The following is a 2,460-nucleotide window of genomic DNA, read 5'->3' as shown; positions in this document are numbered from 1 at the left end:
AGAATGAAAAGAATTAAAGCAAAATATATGAACAAAGAATTTCATGTCAATTTTGAAGTAGCAACTGGTCAATTTTGCCATAAATACTATCATGTTTACAGTGATATCTGTGCACACATAATGTATATATGCCATATATTTATAGTGCAGGTATTTGTTAATATTTATCATTGATATTATTGACTATAACATTAATTAAACATATGAACATTATGATAGTATATAATAATGAACATATTATTTTTAAGTAATGACATGTTTGTGAGATATATTACCTTTCCAATGGATAGCACAGCTCTATGACATTCCCCAGTGGAAATTAAAGAGGAGTAGAGAATGAATGTTTAAGGTTTTGTTGAAGAAAAAGTACCAATGACTCTTGTCATGGCCCCCAGGACCTCCTTATTCCTCAGACTATAGATGATGGGATTGAGCATGGGGGTAAGGATAGTGTAGAAAACAGCCAGAATCTTATCTTCTGTTGGGGAACGAAGACTCCTAGGTCGAAGATAGGTATAGACAAAAGGTGCATAGTAAAATGTCACCACAGTTAAGTGAGTTGAGCATGTGGTGAAGGCCTTCTTCTTTCCCTCTTTTGAACGCATGTGGAAGACAGCAAAAAGGACCCGACCATAGGAAGCTGTGATACCAAGGAAAGGCAGTAGGAGAAACAGGCTTGTGCTCACAAACACCATGTACTCATAAACCCAAGTGTCCATACAGGCCAGGGGCAACATGGCTGGAACATCACAGAAGAAATGGTTAATGGACCTAGAATGGCAATAAGGAATGTGAAGGGCATAGACAGTATGTGCTAAAGAGTTTATTGAGCCCAGTATCCAGGATCCTATGATCATCTTCAGACACATTATTTTGCTCATGCGAATGGGATAATGAAGGGGATGGCACATAGCCACAAAACGATCATAAGCCATGGAAGCCAGGAGCAAGCCCTCAGAACATGCCATAGTCAGGAAAAAGAAGGATTGCACTCCACAGCCCAGAAAGGTAATGCTTTTTTGGCCAGAGAGGAAGTTAAAGGCCATCTTGGGAACAGTGGTAGAAATGTACATCAAGTCCATGAGAGAGAGCTGACTGAGGAGAAAGTACATGGGGGTGTGGAGCCTTGGATCCACACGAATGAGGTGGATCATTCCTGAGTTGCCACACAGAGCCAGAGAGAAGACAAAGATGATGAGCATCAAAAGTAGCAGGCCATTTTGGTTTTGTGGAAGCAGTCCTAACAGAGTAAAATCACTTGAGCTCTGATTCCATTTCTCCATTTAAATGTATTTCTTTATATTTCTTGAAAAGAGTGACCTGAAAGCAAATACACTTATATGAAATAGAACAGGAGAATGAGGAGGAACTCACCTGTACTGAATGTTTACTTTTTATTCTTCTTCCATCACCATCATTCTGTTGAACTTATTTTTAAATCTGCACTGAATGTTCCTTCCCAGTTACTTCTGGTCATGTTATCAATTCAGAGTTGTGAACATGAGTAAGATGGCTAACATATTTCATAATAGTAACTCCATACAACCCATTACTTAAAACAAGTAAGTTTAGATTTTCTGTATCCCTTTCACTCTGTCCTTTGGAACACTGGCCTTGATGGCCATCCTTCCACAACTGACCTTATATTATATACATCCCAGTGATCAAACACAAGGAGTAGTTTGTACAATTATTCAAATATAGTAACGAATCACCTGGCATTTCATGAATATAATAAAGGAGACCTTATTACAGAAAATGGGAATATACTTACAACTATCTAATAAGAAAATACTTATAGTGAGAAATGCATAGGCATGAGTAATAATGAGATGACAAGCATCCTGTATCCCCTTACTACTTTTTAAAATAAATACCTATGACTTGATAGATAAATACAAAATCTAAATAAAAATCATCATCTTTATGTTACACTCATGCTTTTAAAGTATTGCTTATTAACTCATTCAACATCATGCAATCTGTTACCAAAATTTAAACAACAAAGTCAGACACATGTACTAATGGTGTGTAATGATTTTTTTTGTATGAGGAAACCTGAGTTAGACAAAGGGACAGAGATGGTTGAAATGGATCCTTTGGGGGACACCATAAACAGATGTAATATAAACAGGACTTTGTGAAGTACCATATTCAAAATTGTGAACAAGGAGCAGGGCTCAGGTACGGGGTGGTAGATGAGAACAGGTAGAACTGTGGTTAAGAAGGGCAGGGATGAGTTCATTTATGTAAAAGTTTATGGACTTATATTTTGGGAACACTGTATACAGGTGTCATGTAAATAGGTCTTTTTGAAGTTCCAAACTCAAAGTGATGAGCAAGGAACAGAGTTAGGACGGAGAGTCAGTTAGGACAAAAACAATGAGACAAGTGCTTGTGAAGGGCAGGTGTGAGGGTAATTGAGTAGGGAGCGAAGAACTTGGATTCTGATCTGGATAA

The 2,460-nt window shown here is 37.6% G+C and overlaps 1 protein-coding gene across 1 annotated transcript; it reads right to left on the bottom strand.

Annotated features, from left to right (window-relative positions):
• Positions 1-301: 301 nt before the first annotated feature.
• On the bottom strand, positions 302-1,324 carry LOC110330073 (olfactory receptor 2L13-like). Its single transcript, XM_021210016.1, has one exon. It carries the CDS (start codon positions 1,281-1,283, stop codon positions 345-347), a length of 939 nt encoding a protein of 312 aa, XP_021065675.1. The 5' UTR covers positions 1,284-1,324; the 3' UTR covers positions 302-344.
• Between the last annotated feature and the right edge of the window lie 1,136 nt (positions 1,325-2,460).

Source organism: Mus pahari, chromosome 12, assembly GCF_900095145.1.
Source record: "Mus pahari chromosome 12, PAHARI_EIJ_v1.1, whole genome shotgun sequence".
NCBI lineage: Eukaryota > Metazoa > Chordata > Mammalia > Rodentia > Muridae > Mus > Mus pahari.
Note: the sequence above shows the minus strand (reverse complement) of the source record. Positions and strands in the feature narration are given on the sequence as shown.

What these genes read in the sequence shown, in the direction of transcription:
- LOC110330073 (XM_021210016.1), bottom strand. Translation starts at nt 1,283, where the DNA reads ATGGAGAAATGGAATCAGAGCTCAAGTGATTTTACTCTGTTAGGACTG.